The 17749-nt window shown below is 40.6% G+C and overlaps 1 protein-coding gene across 8 annotated transcripts in view; it reads right to left on the reverse strand.

Moving 5' to 3' along the window:
- The window catches only part of ABLIM3 (actin binding LIM protein family member 3), a 136977-nt gene that overhangs the window by 71735 nt on the left and 47493 nt on the right, over positions 1-17749 (reverse strand). For all 8 annotated transcript variants that reach the window (XM_027546006.1, XM_027546005.1, XM_027546004.1 and 5 more), the window contains 3 exons: positions 17477-17614; positions 2388-2571; positions 40-152 (listed from right to left, as the gene is read on the reverse strand). In XM_027546006.1, coding sequence (XP_027401807.1) covers positions 40-152; positions 2388-2571; positions 17477-17614 — 435 coding nt within the window. The remainder of the gene's footprint in view (positions 1-39; positions 153-2387; positions 2572-17476; positions 17615-17749) is intronic.

A 17749-nucleotide genomic window follows, 5' to 3' on the forward strand; every position in this document is an offset into this window, starting at 1 on the left:
TGCTTGCAGACGGGGAGGCACCCGGCGGGGAAGACTCACGGCTTGGTCCGCGGATCTTGATGGGCTTACTGCTGGTCATGGACTGGGAGCACGTCTGACACAAGCATTCCTTCCCACTGAAGGTCACCTTGTCTCCAATGGGGAAAGGCTTCCTGTGAGGAGGAAGAAGAAGAAATTCAACACCTCCTCTCCAGAGGGCTGTGTGTCTATAGGTGACTTGACGACATGTACTTGAAGACCTCTGGTAGCACATACAGCACATACAGAGTACCAGCGACATTCACAGGCTGTTCCCGAGGCAGAGCCAAACCACTCAGTCAGGATCAGGACTGGAAGGAGATCCAGTTGGGCCATTTACATGATTTTTAAACATTGGGAAAATCACAACACTTATTTGAGCTTACATTTCTCCTCTATACAACGGTGGTGGTGGTGGCTTAGTCGCAAAGTCGTGTCTGACTCTTGTGACCCCATGGACTATAGCCTGGAAGGCTCCTCTGTCCATGGAATTCTCCAGGCAAGAATATTGGAGTGGGTTTCTATTTCCTTCTATACAATAAAGAGGCTAAAAGCTCGTCTCAGGTGTGCTTCCTCCTGGAAGGATGTCTTCCCAACTTGACCTATCCCTGTATGTCAGGCAGAACTCAATTCAATTTGCCAAAATGTCTTCCTTTTACTCCCCAGGAATCTTAGACACCCATAGAGAACCTCTTCCTCTGCTCATCTGCCTTTGAACAGTTGGGAGTTCCATAGCTCAGGAATCTCAAGCTTGTCCTGTCCTGCCTCCCTAACTAAATATAAACTGTTTAGAACCCTCAGCACAGCCAATCCCATCACGCAGCAGCTCTTGCTCATGTAGTCTAGAATGGCTGTTAACATGGATTCTGAGCACACGGCCCTAAGCCTGCCGTGGTTCTACTGCCCTTAAATTAGCGACATGAACAATGGAGCGAGTGCTGGGGAGGGGGGAGCTGTGCTCTTGTCACAGCCCAGGCACTCACTACTGGTAAAAGGACATGGATCATGACCTTGAGAAGACACCTCACCTCCATGGGGCTTCACAAAACCTCCACTTTATACTATATGGACCCTACTGTGCAAACTTCCAATGGTTCTGGCATTCTAGGACCTAAGGCCCAGGTTTTAAGGGCTGGATGAAAGAATGAATGCCACTGAATGATATTTTCTTAGGCACTGTGCCATTAGTCTCAGTCAAAAACTCCAAGTGGTTAATAATTCTAACTGGTAACAAAGAGGTGGTTATTTTATGAGAAGAATAACTGATCTATAAATTACTTTCCCTATTAAAAAGTACATACATATACTCCAATAGTGCTTTACTTATGACTTAGAGCAGTCCATTAAATGTTAAAATATTGGTGGACAGGGTTGAGGTTTTCTTTATTTTTTGTCTCCTTAATATGGTATTTGGTATCCAGTGGGTCTTTAAGGTACATTTGCTAAGTTAACAAGTGATGGGGATGCTTGGGGTAGGGAGGAGGCAGATGGTGAGCTTTCCATCACCTATCAAAGGTCTTGAGAATGGAGAGAGTAACATGGAAACATATACACTACCATATATAAAATAGATAGCCAATGGGAATTTGCTGTATGACTCAGTGAACTCAAACCAGGGCTCTGTAACAGCCTAGAGGGATGGGATGAGGTGGACGGTGGGAAGGAGGTTCAAGAGTGGGGCGGGGGGGACATAGGTATACCTATGGCTGATTCATGTTGATGTACGGCAGAAACCAACACAATATTGTAAAGTATTATCCTTCAATTAAAAATAAATTGTAAAGTCTTGAGGAGGTGGATGATGAACATTATGATAAAGAAAAGAATAATAAAATCAGACACAATTTGGTACCAGTCACTGAGCAGGTATCATCTCATTTATTTTCCTGAAAACCTAGTGAAGTTGGACTGGTTTTGGTGCCCATTTTACCAATGAAGCTGAGGCTTACAGAGGTGGGGTCACCTCCAGGGTTGTGGAGGAAGGCTATAAATAGACATCTCAGGACCACATGTGGCTGAGGATGTGAGAGCCTGAGCCAGACCTGTGGATTCCACACTGAGTATTGAGAGGCCATGGCACTCAGTGGTTCCTTTGGGGCCTTTTGATGGGAAAAAGGAGACTTGAGTGTAGGGGCTCAGATCTTTACTCTGCCTTCATCTTGGGACAAACTAGTGTTTTGTATTAGACCACATCTAACAGACAGGATTCAGCTGCTAAATGTTCAAAACCATTTGCTTGTCAAGTCCTCCCACCCCTGAGATTCTAGGAATGAAAGTGTTCACCTGGAGATCTGCCTGGGAAAGGCCATTTCTTCCCTTCCCCAGGGACCGAGGCAGGGGGCCCCAGCCCTCACTGGCCACCCACTTACTTGCACAAGCTGCACACGAAGCACTTGGGGTGGTAGGTGCGGCCCAGCGCGGAGATGACCTCGCCTGTGATGAAGTCCCGGCAGCTGTCGCAGCGGGTGCCGTAGAGCTGCTGGTAGTCCTGCGTGCAGATGTACTCCTGGTTCTTGAAGAAGAAGCCTGACTGGGCTAGGCCACAGCCACACACTTGAGGAAACAAGGGAGAAATAAAGGCAGGTGAGTCCAAGGAAGGGTCTGCGAGCAGGAGGCTCTTGCTGGGGATGAGGCTGGAGGCTGACTCAGTTACAAGCGACCAGAGAATGGTGACACATGGGAACTCACGGGCCTCTGGGGCCAGTGCTTCTTAAAGGATTGTCTGAAGATGACTTGCATCAGAATCACCTGGAAAACTTCTGGAGATGCAGCTGCTGGGGCCTGAATCAGACTCTCTGGGGTTGCAGAGCCTAGGCACCTGCATTTTTAGCACAACTCCCTGGCTGACCCTGATGCGCACTGACACCAGCCATGTTGTACAATCCTCTTAAGATATAGGCCATGTGGCTCACACAATGCAACACAGCTAGTGATACCATGATTTAATAAAAGAATTATTCAGTTAAAAATTACCTGGGCATTTCCTATGTGCACGAGTCTGTGCTAGATGAAGACAACTTAGAATGTCAATGGGATATATGATTTGAAGATTATAATCTGTCCGCATCATACTTTATAAAGTCTTTTGGGATATCCTGGTGGACAAGATGAAGTAACGTAGGACGGATAATAGAAGAGCACGTGGACATAATTATAGGTGTCTGAACAACTAAATCATGAGGGACCCCCTCCCCCAAAGGACTTAGAAATGTGGGGAACGAGATTTCCCTCTGAGAGTTATGAAATCAACACATAATGGGAAGAGCAGAAAGAGGCTAAGTTTCCTTCAAGATACCGAATGACTCTCAGGGCCACCAGAACTGCTGAGTATATTGATCCAGTTAAAACAAGGATGGGTCAGCCAGGAAAGGACCAGTCAGCAACAAAGGAAAGCAGCTGGAGAGCTCTTTCAAATCCCCCTCGTTCAGAGTTTGCATTCACCCTTGTCTGACAGTTTGACTTTCTACATAGGTTGCCTTTGGGAAGAAGCAGCTGGTCAGGGCAATGTGAACTGATACAACAGAGTTACAGCTCTTGTTTACGGTAATAAACAGGCACTTAGCTAAAATGTAGTTAGCCTGACTCAGCTTTATCAAGGACCTGGCCTGGACCGGGTGACATCACCCCAGTAAATACCCTCTCATTTTTAACAGGCAAAGTTGTTTTTCAAAAGCAGCTTGGTTAAAGGTAGGAGGGACTTCCAGGTGAATGTCAGAAGTATTTCACAAGTGTTTATTTACTCTGAAGGCCAGAGGTAGGATTAAAGGGCCAAGGTGAGCAAGCAGGGCAGCTTCGAAGTGAATTCACATTTCACAGCACCAGGGAAAACAGTCTAGGTCAGTGACAGACTCTACTCTGGAAGTCTGACGACCTGGTCTCTGGTCTTGTCACTGCCACTAACTCCCTGGGTGACAATGACCTTGGCTGGCTATAATCTGGGGCCTCTGTTCACTGCTATGCAAAAAGCAGAAACTGGACAAGAAATGACCTGAGATTTTCTTCTGATATTGACATCCTGTGAATCTAGAAGAAGGAGAGCTTTATTCAGGGCTGACTATGTGTCTAAACACTTAAAACTCTGTATGAGGTAGAGCTGGAGGCCCATAGAGACCAGCCCTCTGGGCTGGCGAGTGGAGGAGGTGGTGGTGGAGGTAGCAAGTGGGGCAGGGTCCATCTTTCATCAGCATTCATGAAAACTCATCACATCAAACAATGCCTGGTCTGGAGGGCAGGCAAGGCCAGAGAACAGGCTGTTCTCGAGTGTGCAGGTGGCAGATCGATTGATGGCTGTGGAATTAGTTAGGTCATGGCCTATGACATCCCTGGAAAGAGCTCCTGTTTTTCCCCTTCTTTTCTCTCCTTTGTGTCCCCTGCCAACTCTACTCCCAGAGCCACCTCTCCCAGTGGAGAAAACCAGGAGGCCATACAAAAACTCGGAACAATCAGTTCCTTCGTTTCCCCCAAGGAGCTGAAGGAGGAAGTTTTTGGTAGAAAGGATGTAAGAGTTGATAAGAATCCCAGGTTCCTGGAAATACAGTGGGGAACACGACGTGGAAGGTAGGCTGGACCAGCATGACAGATGTGTTTGAGCCTGAGCAGAGGTCTTCATTCAAATAACAAGAAAGGCCACAGGAAGGGTCTGCAGTATGGAAGTGACATGGAATTAATATATCCAGGGCAGTCATTATTTTGTGAATCAAAAAATAAAATCTTATAATTAAAAGAAAGATCATATGGTCTGACAATGGGACAGAATATGAGAACTCAGAACTGCTTCAAGAAAATAAAGAATGAAAGCTCACTATAAATATAATGCCTAGAAGAGGCTTTACACCCAGCCTTACTGTGTTTCAGTGGAAAATGTACTATTTTGAGGGTCACTGGATCTTCCTCCATATTTCTATTCTAGCACTCAGGTGCTGTGTGACTTTGAAAAAGTGACTTCACCTCTCTGGAGTTCAGCTGCCTCATTTGTAAAATGAGGGAGCTATGTGATAACTGAGGACACATCCAGGTCTAAGAGTCTAGGATTCTGTCATATAATTCTGTTGATTTTCAACTTTTCAAAAGAGACAGTTTTATGGACTTTCAGAGTCCTTTCAAAGCAGGTCCCCTGAGGGGGATTTCATTCATTATTTTAGACATTTAAATTGTGAAATATACATATAGAAAATGTAATAAATACACTACACTGTATACTGTACAGTGTAAACAAGAAACATAAAATACGCCCCCAGGTATCCATTAGTGAACTTATGAAACATTACCAGCACCTTGGAATCTTGTTCATCACGCTAAGAATGCCTCCTCTCCACACTCCTTTCCCGAATCATGAATTTATCAATCTCTTTGCTTTTCTTTCCAGTTTTACTACCTTTGCTGCTGCTGCTGCTAAGTCACTTCAGTCATGTCCGACTCCACAAACAATATATTGTTTAGTTTTGCCTGTTTTTGAATTTTATACAGATGGAATCATACTGCATTAACTATTCTGTGTAATTTACTGCTTCGTTCTCTCAGTGTTATGGTTTTGAAATTCATTCATGTCGATGCACCTAATTGTGGTTCTCTTGTTTTGCTGTGCTGTATTCAACTGTGTGACCACATCTGCTGCTACTGCTAAGTCGCTTCAGTCGTGTCTGATTCTGTGAGACTCCATAGACGGCAGCCCACCAGGCTCCCCCGTCCCTGGGATTCTCCAGGCAAGAACACTAGAGTGGGTTGCCATTTCCTTCTCCAATGCATGAAAGTGAGAAGTGAAAGTGAAGTCACTCAGTCATGTCTGACTCTTAGCGACCCCATGGACTGCAGCCCACCAGTCTCCTCCGTCCATGGGATTTTCCAGGCAAGAGTACTGGAGTGGGGTGCCATACCACAACTGATCTATTCCACCTGTCCTAGATGCAACTCCTTTACAAGTATCAGTACATGATTTACAGATCCTATCTTTCATTCTGTGTGTTTACTTTTTACATTCCTGATGATCTACTTTGAAGCAAAAGAATTTTAAATTTTGATGATGTTTAATTTATTTTTCCCCAGTTGCTTTCTTTGTTATCACGTCCAAGAAGGCTTTGCCTAAGAATGTCATGAATATTTGCTTCTATATTTTGACTCACTTTGAGTTGATTTTTGTGTGTGATGTGAAGAAGACTCCAATTTTACTTTTTTGTGTGCACATATGTTCAGTTTTCCTAGCATCATTTGTTGAAGACTATTCTTTCCCTACTGAATTATTTTGGTTGTCTTGATAATATTCAGCTGGCCATAAATATAAGACTGTGTTTTTAAAATTTAATTAATTAATTGATTTTTGGCTGTGCTAGGTCTTGCTTCTCTACTCTCGATGAGCAGGGTCTACTCTCTAGGTGCAGTGTGTAGGTCTCTCGCTGCAGTGGCTTCTCCCGTGGGGCACAGGCTCCAAGGCATGAGGGCTTCAGTAGTTGCAACACATGGGCTCTGGAGCATAGGCTATTATAGAGCACCACTGAACAACTGGGTCTAGAGTATGGGCCCAGTGGCTCCACGGCATGTGGGATCTTCCCAGATCAGGGATCGAACCCATTTCTCCTGCACTGGCAGACAGATTCTTTACCACTGAGCCACCAAGGAAGCCCAGGGCTTTATCTCTGCCTCTCATTTCTACTCTCTATGATCTCTATGTCTATTGTTGTATCACACTGTTGTGTTTATTGTAGCTTTGCAGTAAGCTTTTAAAGTGGGAATTTTGAGTCTTCCAACTTTGTTCTTCTTTTTAAAGATTATTTTGGTTTTTATATGTCTCTAATTTCACATACATTTTAGAATCAGTTTGACAATTTCTGCAAAGAAGTCAGTGGGGATGTTCATAGGGATTACATGTGCTATGAACTGAATAGTGTCCTCCCCCAGATTTGTATGTTGAAGCCCCAAGCCATAACGTGATGGTATTTAGATAGGTGGCCTTTAGGGGATAATTAGGTTTAGATGAGGCCATAGGATGGGACCTTCATTATGGGATTAGTGCCCTCATTGGAAGAGACACCAGCAAACTTGTTCATTCTCTTTCTCATTCTCATCTTCCCTCCTTCCCTCCCTCCCCTCCACCTCTTTACCTCCCTCTCAGAAAATGTGAGGACACAGTGAGAAGGTACCTGTCAGCAAGAGAGGAAGAGAACTTTCCATAACCTGACTATGCTGACACCGTGATCTTGGACTTGCAACCTCCAGAATTGTGAGAAAATACATTACTGCTGTTTATGTCACCCAATTCATTTTGTTATGGCAGCCTGAGCTGACTAAGATAGCACCAAGTTCGTAGACTGACCTGAGAATATCGCCATCAAAACAAGATTTCTGATCCATGAACATGGTATATTTTTTCACTTATTCTTTAATATTTTATAGCTTTCAAAGTATAAATTTTATGCCGTCATTAAATTTATTCTTATGCATTTTATTTGATGCTATTGTAAAGGGAATTGTTTTCTCAATTTTATTTTCAGATTGTTCATTCTAAGTATATAGAAATACAACTAATTCTGGTAAACTGATCTTGTAACTTGAAATCTGATCAACTTGTTCCTTCTAATAGTTTTTTAGTGCATTCCTTGGGATTTGTTATACACAAGATCATGCCATGGGCAAATAGAGGTATTCTTACTTCCTTTTCAATCTGGGTGTCTTTTATTTCATTTTCTTGCCTAACTGATCTACCATGAACTTGCAGTATAATGTTAAACAGAAGTGGTAAGAGCAGACTTTTTTTTAATTAATATTTTTGATCTCAAAGGGAGGCAGTCAATCAGTCTTTCACCATTAAGTATGATGTTAGCTGTCGGTTTGCCTTTGTTCTTGAAAGATAGTTTTATTGAATACATAAATTTTTAGGTACTTCTTTCAGTACATAAAAATATTATTTCACTGTTCTCAGATTTCCTTGTTGCTACTAAAACTTTAGCTGTCAGCTTATTTACCATTCATATGCAGATATCCTGGCTCTTCTCTCTGGCTACTTTTAAGATGGGTTTTTTTTGGCGGGGGGATGGGGAGGGGAGGTTGTTTTTGGTGATCTGCAGTTTCACTATGATGTGTGTAGGTAGATTTCTTTTATATTTTCCTACTGGGATTTATTAAGTTTCCTAGATTCAAGGATTTATGTCTTTCAACAGTTCTACATAATTCAAAGATGCTATCTCTTCAAATATTGTCCTCCTACTCATGTCCTCTATTATATCTCTGTAGAACTTTGATTAGATATATGTCAAACTCTCTCACTATACTCTCCATGTATAAACTTCTCTTTTATTTTTACCACTTTCTTGTATTTCTGGGCTGTCAATATATACTACTCTCTTTACTGAATCTTCAAGTTTATTGTCTTTTCAACAACATCAGATCTGCTATTTAATCCATACACTGAGTTTTAAATTTTAAATACTATACATGTTTATGTCTAAAAGTTATATTGTTTCTTTTTCAAATCTGCTGTTGTTATAACGTATTGTCTCTTGTTCATTGTTTTTGCTGGCTTCTCTTACTTGTTTAAATGTATTGAAAGTAGTTATTATACAATGTCAAAAAACTTCAATCTAAAGTCTCCAAGGTTTCCATTCTATTCTCCATCATTATGCTGGCTTTCTCTCATTATGATTGGTGCATTTTTTACTGGAGTTATTCATTATGATAATAATGTTATCTGTAGAAACTCTTTGAGGTCTAGAATAAACCTCACCTTTGCCAAGTGTGGGATCACTTTAAAATTCTGTTTCACTTTTAAAAATGTCAAATGTATAGCATGAAAATAGAATGTGAATCCATATAAAGAGTGGGTATGGTTAGACATTTTGTTACAAATTTCCCTGTCTTATACCCAGTGCCTAAGTTGGTACAGGAAAGTTTCAGTGCTGTTTCCTTTACTGGTTTACTTCTCATCCATCTATACATTGGGAGTAATCTTTAGTAGGAGGAAATTTAGTTTTACTCAGAGGTCTCCTGTTAGAATCCTATGTTGGTCAGGCTCTAGGCTTTGACTTTTATTCTCCATGATCCATGTAGCTGTCAAGGTAAAAGCTCAAGGTCTTCAAGATTTAGCATAAAACATGAGGATTAAATCTGGCATTGGCAGTCACACCAGAATTTCTGCTTTTATTTTATTTTTTTTCACCTCTGCAGATTCCTTCCTTTCATGTCAGCACAGTTGTGCACTTTAAAAGGGTTCTAAAAGAAATTCATAGAAATTTAGGGTTATTTAGGGTAACTAATCCTTATACCATTTACTGCTGGAAACAAAAATACTCTCCAAGTAAAGCTGACATTGAAAATATTCAGAAAAATGATAAATTTTTTGGTCTGAAAATCTCCCTTAAAAGATTTTCTATAATCTCCCTATGGTACACTGTCAAAACGGCCAAATTCTTCATTTCTCTGTATTCACATCATTGAAATCTCATGTTGCAGCTCCTCCTACAAACGTCAAAGTTTATTTTCCATGATCTTGAATCTGGGTTGGCCATTTGACTTGTTTTGGTCAGTTGGACATTAACAAGTATAACACAAGGTGAGGCGCAAAACGGTCTTGCTTACTAAAGCCTGCTCTTTTGTCACATTTAGAACTCAAAGACTACCATGCAAATGAGTCCAAGCCAGTCTGCTGGAGGACGAGAAGCCATATGGAGGTACTCAGGTCAACAGCCTGCCAACCACTGCCAGCTGACCCATCATATCATTACAATGAGGTGAGGAGAGATAAGCAGAGCCAAGTCAGATTGGAATAACTGCCCAGCCAACCCAGAGAAACATGAGCTAAATAAAAGATTGTTTTAAACTATTAAATTTTGGCTTAAGGCAAAAGAACAAACACAATCTCTTAAGAATATAACTGTAGATTCATAGTTCAAACCTCCTTATAACAATTTTATTGTTATTACTCTTTGTCCTGTCTCAGTTTCTGGGGATGTACAAATGGTCACACACCAAGATACTCTCTTAGGTCAACTAGTACTAAAGGGGTTTACCAATTCTCAATATAAAATACCAACCACACAGAACTTTGCCAAGATGGAGTAGAAGGACAAGAGCTCACCTTCTCATGAAAATACCAAGATCACAACTAACTGTTGAACAATTACCGAAAAAAAACCACTGGAACCTACCAAAAGAGATATCCTACATCCAAAGAAAAGAAGAAGCCACATCAAGATGGTAGGAGAGGAACTGCTGCTAAGTCGCTTCAGTCGTGTCTGACTCTGTGCGACCCCATAGATGGCAGCCCACCAGGCTCCCCCGTCCCTAGGATTTCTCCAGGCAAGAACACTGGAGTGGGTTGCCATTTCCTTCTCCAATGCAGGAAAGTGAAAAGTAAAAGTGAAGTCGCTCAGTCGTGTCCGACTCTTAGCGACCCCATGGACTGTAGCCTACCAGGCTCCTCCGTCCATGGGATTTTCCAGGCAAGAGTACTGGAGTGGGGTGCCATTGCCTTCTCCAAGGAGAGGATCAATCATGATCAAATCAAACCCCACAGCCCCTGGATGGGTGAATCACAAACTGCAAAACAATTACATCACAGAGTTTCTTTCACAGAAGTGAAAGTTCTGAGCCCCACATCAGGATCCCTAGCCTGGGGGTCTGGCATCAGGAGGAGGAGCTCCCAGAGCATCTTTTTTTTTTCTGAATCATCAGTTTAATTTCATGAACTGGTCACATGTGACACATTGCCAGACATCATTAAAATTTTTAGCAAATTACACTGAACCACTTTTTTCTAGATGATTATTTTTAAAAAATTTTAATTTTATATGTAGATAGAGTTAACATCTATCCTTCTGAAACTCTTCAATACACCACACTAACAAACTGGAGAATAAAAACTTTATGATTACCTCAGTAGCTGCAGAAAAATCTTTTGATAAAATTCAACACCCACTTATGATAAAAACTCTCCAGAAAGTGGGCATAGGGGTAACCTTCCTCAACACAATAAAGGCCACATATGACAAATGTAGTTGATATCATATTCAACATCGAAAAGCTGAAAGCATTTCCTCTAAGACCAGGAATAAGACAAGGATATCAACTCTAGTCACTTTGATTCAATACAGTTTTGGAAGTCCTAGCCATGGCAATCAGAGAAGAAAAAGAAATAAAAAGAATCCAGATTGGAAAATAAGAAATAAAACTGTCACTGTTTGCAGATGACATGATACTATACATCAGATCAGATCAGTCGCTCAGTTGTGTCCGACTCTTTGCGACCCCATGAATCGCAGCATGTCAGGCCTCCCTGTCCATCACCAACTCCTGGAGTTCACTCAGACTCACGTCCATCGAGTCAGTGATGCCATCCAGCCATTTCATCCTCTGTCATCCCCTTCTCCTCCTGCCCCCAATCCCTCCCAGCATCAGAGTCTTTTCCAATGAGTCAACTCTTCGCATGAGGTGGCCAAAGTACTGGAGTTTCAGCTTTAGCATCATTCCTTCCAAAGAAATCCCATTCTGATCTCCTTCAGAATGGACTGGTTGGATCTCCTTGCAGTCCAAGGGACTCTCAAGAGTCTTCTCCAACACCACAGTTCAAAACCATCAATTCTTCAGCGCTCAGCCTTCTTCACAGTCCAACTCTCATATCTATACATGACCACAGGAAAAACCATAGCCTTGACTAGATGAACCTTTGTTGGCAAAGTAATGTCTCTGCTTTTCAATATGCTATCTAGGTTGGTCATAACTTTCCTTCCAAGGAGTAAGCATCTTTTAATTTCATGGTTGCAGTCACCATCTGCAGTGATTTTGAAGCCCAGAAAAATAAAGTCTGACATTGTTTCCACTGTTTCTCCATCTATTTCCCATGAAGTGGTGGGACCAGATGCCATGATCTTCGTTTTCTGAATGTTGAGCTTTAAGCCAACTTTTTCACTCTCCACTTTCACTTTCATCAAGAGGCTTTTGAGTTCCTCTTCACAAAATCCTAAAGATGCTACCAGAAAGCTATCAATACTATAGCTCATCAGTGAATTTGGTCAAGTTTTAGGATACAAAATTAATATGCAGAAATATGCATTCCTATACATTAACAATGAAAGATCAGAAAGAGAAATTAAAGAAATAATCCCATTTACCATCACATCAAAAAGAATAAAATACCAAGAAATAAACCTAGCTCAGGGGACAAAAGAACTGCATTCTGAAAGCTGTAAGATACTGAGGGAAAAAATCAAAGACAACACAAACAGATGGAAATATATACCATATTCTTGGATAGGAAGAATCAGTATTGTCAAAATGACTATACTACCCAAGGAAATCTACAGATTCAAGGCAAATCCCTACTGAATTACCAATGATATTGTTCACAGAACTAGAAGAGAAAAATCTTAAAACTTGTATGGAGACACAAAAGACTCCTAATTGCCAAAGCAATCTTGAGAAAGAAAAATGGAACTGAAAGAATCAGGCTCTGTGACTTCAGACTACACTACAAAGTCACAGTCATCAAACCAGTATGGTACTGGCACAAAAATAGAAATACAGAGAAATGGAACAGGATAGAAAACCAGAAATAAACCCATGCAGCTATGGTCAATTAACTTATGACAAATTGACTACACAATATCAGAAAGACAATCTCTTCAACAAATGGTACAGTGAAAACTGGAAAGCTACATTAGAAAGTGAAATTAGATCATTCTTTAACACAATACACAAAAATAAGCTCAAAATGGATTACAGACTTAAACATGAGACTGGACATTATAAAACTTTTAGAGGAAAATATAGGCAGAACATTCTGAGATAAATCACAGCAATATCTTTTTCAATCCATCTCCCAGAATAATGGAAATAAAAACCAAAATAAACAAATAAAACCAAATAAACAAACGGAACCTACTTAAACTCAAAAGTTTTTGTAGAGCAAAGGATGATCACAAACAAAACAAAAAGACAACTCACAGATTGGGAGAAAATGTTTGCAACTGATGTGACTGACAAAGCATTAGCCTCTAAAATTTATAAACAGCTCATGATGCATAAGAGCATCAAAATAAACAACTCTATCAGAAAATGGGCAGAAGACCTAAATAGACATTTCTCCAAAGAAGACAAACAGATGGTCAAGAGGCACATGAAAAGATGTTCAACATGTCTAATTAGAGAAATGCAAATCAAAACTAGAATAAGATATCACCTCACACCAGTCAGAATGGCTATCATCATCAAAAAGAAAAATCCACAAACAATAAATGCTAGAGAGTGTGTGGAGAGAAAGGAGCCTTGCTACACTGTTGGTGGGAATCTAAATTGGGACAGTCATCATGGACAACAGTATGGAATTTTTTAGTTTTGTTTTTTCCTTACAGAAGTAAAAATAGAGCTACCAGATGACCCTGAAATCCTATTCCTGGGCATATATCCAGAGAAAAACATAATCCAAAAGGATACATGCACCCCAGTGTTCATTGCAGTGCTGTTTACAATAGCCAAGACATGGAAGCAACCTAAATGTCCATCAACAGAGGCATGTATTAAGAAGATCTGGTACATATATATAATGGAATATCACTTAACCATTAAAAAGAATGAAATAATGCCATTTATGGCAACATGGATGGACCTAGAGATCGTCATACTGAGTGAAGTGAGTCAGATAGAGAGGGAGAAATATTATATGACATCTCTTAAATGTGGAATCTAAAAAGAAATGATACAAATGAACTTACTTACAAAACAGGAAGAGAACCACAGACTTGGAAAACGGAACTTATAGCTGCCAGAGGGAGGGGTGGGGGAAGGGATAGTTGGAGAGTTTTGGATGGACATATGTACACTGTTTTGTTTAAAATGGATAGCTGACAAGGACCTACTGCTCAATGTTGTGTAGTGACCTAGATGGGAGGTGAGTTTGGGGAAGAATGGCTACATGTGTATATATGATTGGGTCCTTTCGCTATTCACTTGAAATTGTCACAGCATTATTTGTTAATGGACTATACCTGAATACAAAATAAAAGTTTTTTTTTTTTTTAATGCAAGAAAAAAGTATTGTCAAAATGACTATACTACCCAAGGTAATCTACAGATTCAATGCTGCTGCTGCTAAGTTGCTTCAGTCATGTCCGACTCTGTGCGACCCCACAGATGGCAGCCCACTAGGCTCCCCCGTCCCTGGGATTCTCCAGGCAAGAACACTGGAGTGGGTTGCCATTTCCTTCTCCAATGCACGTAAGTGAAAAGTGAAAGTGAAGTCGCTCAGTCGTGTCTGACTCTTTGCGACCCCATGGACTGCAGCCCACCAGGCTCCTCTGTCCATGGGATTTCCAGGCAAGAGTACTGGAATGGGGTGCCATTGCCTTCTCCGATGCAATCCCTATTAAATCACCAATGGAATTTTTCACAGAACTAGAACAAAAATATTTAAAATTTGTATGGAAACACAAAAGACACCAGATAGCCAAAGCAATCTTGAGAAAGAAAAATGGAGTTGGAGGAATCAGGCTCAGACTTCAGACTATACCATAAAGCTATAGTCATTGAAACAATATGGTGCTGGCACAAAAACAGAAATAAAGATCAGTAGAACAGGATAGAATGTCCAGAGATTAACCCATGTACCTATGGTCACCGAATCTAAGAAAAAGGAGGCAAAAATTTACAATGGATAAAAGATAGTCTCTTCAATAAATGTTGATTGGAAAACTGGACAGCTACATGTAAAAGAATGAAATTAGAATAGTCCCTAACACCATACACAAAAATAAACTCAAAATGGATTAAAGACCTAAATGTAATGTTGGATATTATAAAACTCTTAGAGGAAAACATAGGCAGAACACTTTCTGTCATAAATCACAGTAATATCTTTTTCAATCCACCTCCTAATGAAAATAAGAACAAAAATAAACAAATGGGACCTAATTAAACATAAAAGCTTTTGAGCAGCAAAGGAAGCCATAATCAAAATGAAAAGACAATCCTCAGAGTGTGAGAACATATTTGCAAATGAAGCAACAAATAAGTGATTAATCTCAAAAATACACAAACAGCTCATGTAGCCCAATATAAAAAAAAAATCAAATAAAAAAATGGGTGGAAGAGCTAAACAGACATTTCTCCAACAGCACTAATTATTACAGGAATGCAAATCTAAACTACAATGAGGTGTCACCTCATACTGGTTAGAATTGCCATTATCAAAAAATATACAAACGATAAATACTGGAGAGGGTGTGGAGAAAAGGGAACCCACTACTCTGTTGGTTGGAATGTAAATTAGTGTAGCCACTGTGGAAAACAGTATGGAGGTTTCTTTAAAAAATTAAAAAATAGAACTACCCTATGATCCAGCAATCCCAATCTTGGGCATATATCCAGAGGAAACTATAATTCAAAAAGATACATGTGCCCCAGTGTTCACTGCAGCACTATTTACAACAGCCAGGATGTGGAAGCAACCTAAATATCCATTAACAGAGGAAACAAAAAAGAAGATGTGGTAATATATACAATAGACTATTACTCAGCCATTAAAAAGAACCAAATAATGCCATTTGCAGCAACATGGATGGACCTGGAGATTATTATACTAAGTGAAATAAGTCAGGCAGAGAAAGACAAATATCATATAGTATCACTTCCACACAGAATCTAAAAAAATAATATAAATGCACTTTTTTATAAAACTGAAACAGACTCACAACCTTAGAAAACAAACTTATGGTTACCAAAGGGGAAAGGTTGGGGGGGGTGGGGGATAAATTTGGAATTGACATATACACACTATTTTGAGTTTGGAATTGACACATGCACACTACTATATTTAAAATAGATAACCAACAAGGACCTGCTGTATATCACAGGGAACTCTACCCTATATTCTATTATAATCTAAATTCTAAATGGGAAAAGGCTTTGAAAAATAAGATATATATATATATATATATATATATATATATATATATATATATGCACATATATAACCGAAGTACTTTGCTTACACTTGAAACTAACAAAACATTGTAAATCAACTATACTCCAATACAAAATAAAAATTAAAAAAGGAAACCACATAATTAAAATATATTCCATATAAGCTTCCATAGATAAATTAGGGAATATGTATATGAAATTTATTTGCTCAGTGAAGAGTCCAGTTAGATCCTGGGGAAAGAAATCTGGGACTTTACTTGATGGCAGAGGAAGTCAATCTCAGATGCATGAGGCTGAGGTTAGTAGTACGCACTAAAATGAAAAGATCTGGCGGTTTCAACTGACCTTAAATTCAATATATATCAGTGGTTCCTCAGGAAGTTAATTTAGTATCAGTCACATTAAATAAATGTAGTCCTTGCTGTATTTGGCAGACCTTGAGAAATGTGGTCTGTTACGAGCATTATGCTTTAGGAATGATAGTGACAAACTGGAAAGAATCAGGGAGGAAGACTCTAGGATGATTACACAAGTTGGAATCAATTCAGATGAAGCCCAGTTTCAGGACCTACAATATAATCGGCTGTGGGAGAGGCTTGACTGCAAGCATGTGTAGGGCAGCCATGGGGAAAAGCAATCACAAAGAGCTCATAAAACCCCATGAGGACAAATCTAAAATCAGCAGTGGAAGTTACGACTTAGAGGTCAAACATGCCCTAAACCCAAAGGCCAGTCCAATATCAGAATGGCTTCTCTGTGGAACAAGAAGCCTGGAAGGAAAGTTCAAAAAGTGGAGGCTGGAGCGGCATTAGTCAGGGACATGTGGGAGGGAGGGTGGCCTGCTTTGAGAGGGCCCACAAGGCTCCTTCAGCCCAGTTCCTCTTTTCCTGCCACTAGTGAGCCTTCTTTGGGAATGCTTAGCTTGCTTGAGCAAAGGTTTAATGAATTATCCACGGGTAAGCTGTCACAATTAGAGGTTACCCAGCATCTTGCCTGGAGAATCCCAGGGACGGGGGAGCCTGGTGGGCTGCTGTCTATGGGGTCACACAGAGTCAGACACGACTGAAGCGACTTAGCAGCAGCAGCAGCATCTGTCTGCTCCCAAATTACAAACCTTACTGAAGATGTATCTTCTCCCTTGTTAAACCTCACCTCTGAGGACTCTCACCCTTATCTCAGAGCCATGCCAAATTTTAGCCATGACAGTTTTGCCCTTTCATTGGCTCTCAAATTGATTTATAGGCACAAACCAGGAGTCTTCTCACATGTGTAAAGTAAGCTTGCAGGATTGCCATTTTCCTTCTGGGTCAGCACTTCCACTCCAGGATCTCCAGGCTCCCTCTCCCACCCTGTATCCCACATCCCTTACTCTACCCTCTCATCTCATGCCACACTGCTGAAGAGAGAATTCTTATAGCCAGCTCAAGGAAGGTCTTTTTAGGCCTCTGTAGGTATCTTAACTGCCTATGTTTGTTTGTTCTGCCTGCCCTGTGGCATGTCCTGGGGTGAGAGTACGGCCAGGAATCTGAGAAGGGAGTTGGGAGACTGGGCCTCCTACCTTGACAGGTGAAGCATCTGATGTGGAAGTGGTTATTGTGGACACGAACCACCTCCCCTTTGCAGGTGTCTCCACATCGGTAGCACTGGATGACATTGGAGCTGCCCCGGGGACTGTAAGGATTCTGCTGATATGGAACTGTAGAAAGAAACAAAGAGATCACCATCCAGAAGGCTCTTTTCCTTTAAAAAGTCTGCCATAACACACGATTATAATATTAACTGGCAGAAAAAGCAGAAAGGGTGAGCATGATTAGCAAAGTACCTTTAATAC

The sequence above is a fragment of the Bos indicus x Bos taurus genome, chromosome 7 (genome assembly GCF_003369695.1).
Source record: "Bos indicus x Bos taurus breed Angus x Brahman F1 hybrid chromosome 7, Bos_hybrid_MaternalHap_v2.0, whole genome shotgun sequence".
NCBI lineage: Eukaryota > Metazoa > Chordata > Mammalia > Artiodactyla > Bovidae > Bos > Bos indicus x Bos taurus.